General features: G+C 35.6%; 1 protein-coding gene across 1 annotated transcript; it reads right to left on the bottom strand.

Annotated features, from left to right (window-relative positions):
• Window positions 1–1,020: 1,020 nt before the first annotated feature.
• LOC111438425 lies at window positions 1,021–1,689 on the bottom strand. Its single transcript, XM_023076347.1, has one exon. The coding sequence runs from the start codon at window positions 1,646–1,648 to the stop codon at window positions 1,343–1,345; it is 306 nt and encodes a 101-aa protein (XP_022932115.1). The 5' UTR covers window positions 1,649–1,689; the 3' UTR covers window positions 1,021–1,342.
• Between the last annotated feature and the right edge of the window lie 1,916 nt (window positions 1,690–3,605).

The raw sequence follows: 3,605 nt of genomic DNA, 5'->3' as shown, positions 1-3,605 counted from the left end.
ATTTAAAGTTTTTTTTTTTTTTTTTTTTTGAGTGAGTGACTATTAATAGTGGATAAAAATATGATTAGACTGAGTTTATTTCTCTTTAAGGGATATTGTCAAATCATGGCTGGAATAGTCTAGTATAGAAATTTCTGATCAAGTACTTTTTACCCATTAGAAATGCACGGTTCAAAAATGAAATGGTTGTTCTTCAACCGTTTGAAGATGAGACACTAAGTGAGGCTTGGAAGAAATTTAAAGAGATATTTAGAAAATTTCATCATCATGGGCTACCCCATTGTATCCAAATTAAGACTTTCTATAATGGACTGAATATTACTTCTAAGTGGTGGATGTTTTGCAAATGGAGTTATCTTGTCAAAGACATACAATGAAACTTATGAGATCTTAGAAAGAGTAGCATCTAACATTGGTTAGTGGGCTGATATGATGAGCAATCTAGGAAAGAAGACTCGAGGAGTACTTAAAGTTGATGCTTTGACCTCTATTAACGATCAATTAGCTTTAATGACTAATATTCTACAAACTCTAGCGTTGGGACAAAGTTCAATGACTAAAGCACTTGTCCAAGTTGACGCTCTAATGACTCAACCCGTACCTGAATCTTGTGTACATTGTGGAGAAGAACACACTTTTGATCAATATTGAAGTAATTCAACCTTAGGTTTATAAGTGGGAAATCAAGCTAATCAGGGCAGCTAGAAGAATAACCCCTCCTCAAACACAACTCAGAGTGGAGAAACCATCCAAACAACTCCTCAAACACAACCGAGAGTGGAGAAACCATCCAAATTTCTCGTAAAAGAGACCAAATTCATAATCAACAAATGCCACCTAGTGAAAGTTACCCTCAATGAAAGTTACCCTCAAGTCCAGAGGAAACAACAGATCCAAGAAACTGTGGAGTCCCAAATTAACCTTTTTCAAATCCAAAACCCATAGTCAACCGTTTTCTCCAAATTTAAAACAAGTTTCAAGAGTTTTGAAGGGGCAGCTTTGAAGCTCTGGACAAACAAATGTTCTAAACACTTCTTTATTTGTTTTATATGCAAATAAACTTGGTGTATATCATGGAAATCTTTGAAACCATAATTCCATCCAAGTTTACAAACCTAATTAAGCCCATCCCAACCCTGCCTGCCTCCTATGAATCAGTAGTAAATAGGTAATATATAAACGAAGTTCTAAATCCCATTTTCTGGTGCTTACAAATGTGCAAACTCTTCCAATGGAAGTGTGAGTTCAGTTGTAACCACAAGAAAACATAAGTACATAGGAAGCCCCATCTTTGCAGGCCATAACCACCCATTTCAAAACCCTACTACTCTCATCAAACTTACTAATGCTGAACTACAACCACCTCGTCGAAGTTCCAGTCCCGTACCAGGTCCCTTCTTACTGCTCGGCTCCGCACCAGCGTTGGGTTACCATCCATTCTGTCACTGATCACAATGTTTGGATGGGGAGTTACCTTGGCTGATGCTGCATATGATGGGTGGTGTGTTGGAGGGAAAGATGGTCTCCAAATTAGACAGTTAGCCATCGAGTTACATCTTCCCTCGTTGTCTGAACTCGAAACTGAATAGCTCCGAAAAGAGTGTGAAGGGCTCTCTACACTATTGCATACAAGACATGCCAGGCTCATATTTATATACCTCCACCAATCTCCTACTCTCAAGTTCCCAGCTGCAATTCATTGTCAAAGGAACAAAATAGAGAGTCAGATCTTTGAAAAATTTACCTATAGCGCCCCCGAGCAGGAAAGGAGTAGAAAAAGGTACACAGCAGACAACACTGGAACCAATCTAACAGTTACATACAACCACGAAGCAAATCGTAAACGAAGCTCGTCATTGTTCCATACATACAAGAAGATTGTGTGATAAACAGAACAAGTTGTGTCGATATATCTTATATATTAGAACTCAACTCCCTTGATGACTTTCCTCAAAAGTGAGCATAACCCATTGACCTCCTGGTTGATCTAGGAGTCCGTTAACATTATTATGATCAACGGCAACATGCCCACAATCAGAATATAAGAAATAAATAATTGTCAATATGAGAATTGAACTGTCCATATATTCTTCTCTCAATCAGTTTGGATCAGATATGATGGATATTTTCAGTTCCAATCAGTTTTTGTTAGGCAGTCACTTTAATCATTCCAAAAAGCCAATTTTGATATTGGTTTTAAATTTTCCTTAAACCAGTAGGTTGGTTTAGCATTTGTTTAGGCCAAAAAGCAAGCCAAATCTACCCACCCACACCCACTTTATATGTCCCACATTGGTTGGGGAGGTGAACAAAACACTCATAAAGGGTGTGAAAACCTTCTCCTAGCAGACGCATTTTAAAATCCTGAAGGGAAACCTAAAAGGGAAAGCCCAAAGAGGACAATATTTGCTAGCGGTGGATCTGGGCCGTTAAATATATCCTTGCACATAAATACCTAGAAGCTACCTCAATCCACAAAAAGGTCCAATATTTGTAAATGTAACTGGTATTTGATAAAACAGAACAGATCAGAAAAGTATATTGCAAATCGAAGATCAGTAGTATAGGCCAACATCACATGCCTCAAAATTTTCAAACATGGAGATGAAGAAGAGATGATGAAAATAACAAGAATTAAATTATTAATGACATTCCATGACTGCTGGAGATCATCTTATTAGATCTGTTAGTTTAATTGAAGAGAATTTATTTCTTAACATAATTCTATAGTTCAGTAAACAAATATATTTAAACATGATTACAACTTTGAATTTTTAGATTAAACTGATTTGAAATAAGACCAGTTCAAAGCATTACTTCAATTATATGTCATCAGCAATGATGTAAAGTTTTAGTCATGGTCATTTAACTAAACTTTAGTCTTTAATCTTCGCATCAAAATCTACTTTAGTCATTGTCATTTAATTAAAATTTGCTGCATGACATCAATTGTTCAAGTAAATACATGCATGCCTGTGAAACATTTACCACTATCCATTGTAAGCGTCCATTGATCAAGCAAACTGACAGAAATGTGTCTACCACTTCTACATTATGTTGTGTTTTTCTTTTTTTTCGAGTTCAACAACATGAACGGTAAGAATTTAAACCTCTAATCTCTTGGTTAAGGATATAATACTTTAAGAAGTTAAGTTATGTTGAGATTAGTTACTTGGGTTGATATTAAATAATTTATATAGAAAGAAAAGAAACACAAAGCCGCTATTTGAAAGGACTAAAATAGAATAAGTATCAGAGTTCGGAGCAGAATAGAATCGCAAGGGGCAGAAAAGCGTGTAATTATGAGTATCGTAACCAATCATCAACTGAAATCATACATATCAGAAGAATCACATTGATAAAATCTAATCAATAACAAAACCAAGGGCTACAAAATCACGATTAAAACAAAGAAAAAAAAAAACCACAAAAATTTCCTAAACTTCAAATCAACGGGCTAAAACAGAAATGCTTCACTAAGAAATGGAGGAAGAAAGAAAAATCACCATCAAACAACATCCAACCTCATCAATCACAACCTAAAAAAAAGAAAAAGAGAAGGCAATCTCACAATTAGATTCAGCAGAGATGAATGATAAAAGAAA

Source organism: Cucurbita moschata, unplaced genomic scaffold (genome assembly GCF_002738365.1).
Source record: "Cucurbita moschata cultivar Rifu unplaced genomic scaffold, Cmos_1.0 Cmo_Scf00074, whole genome shotgun sequence".
Taxonomy (NCBI): Eukaryota; Viridiplantae; Streptophyta; class Magnoliopsida; order Cucurbitales; family Cucurbitaceae; genus Cucurbita; species Cucurbita moschata.
The sequence above is the reverse complement of the archived record's forward strand: the minus strand, read 5'-3'. Positions and strand labels throughout refer to the sequence as shown.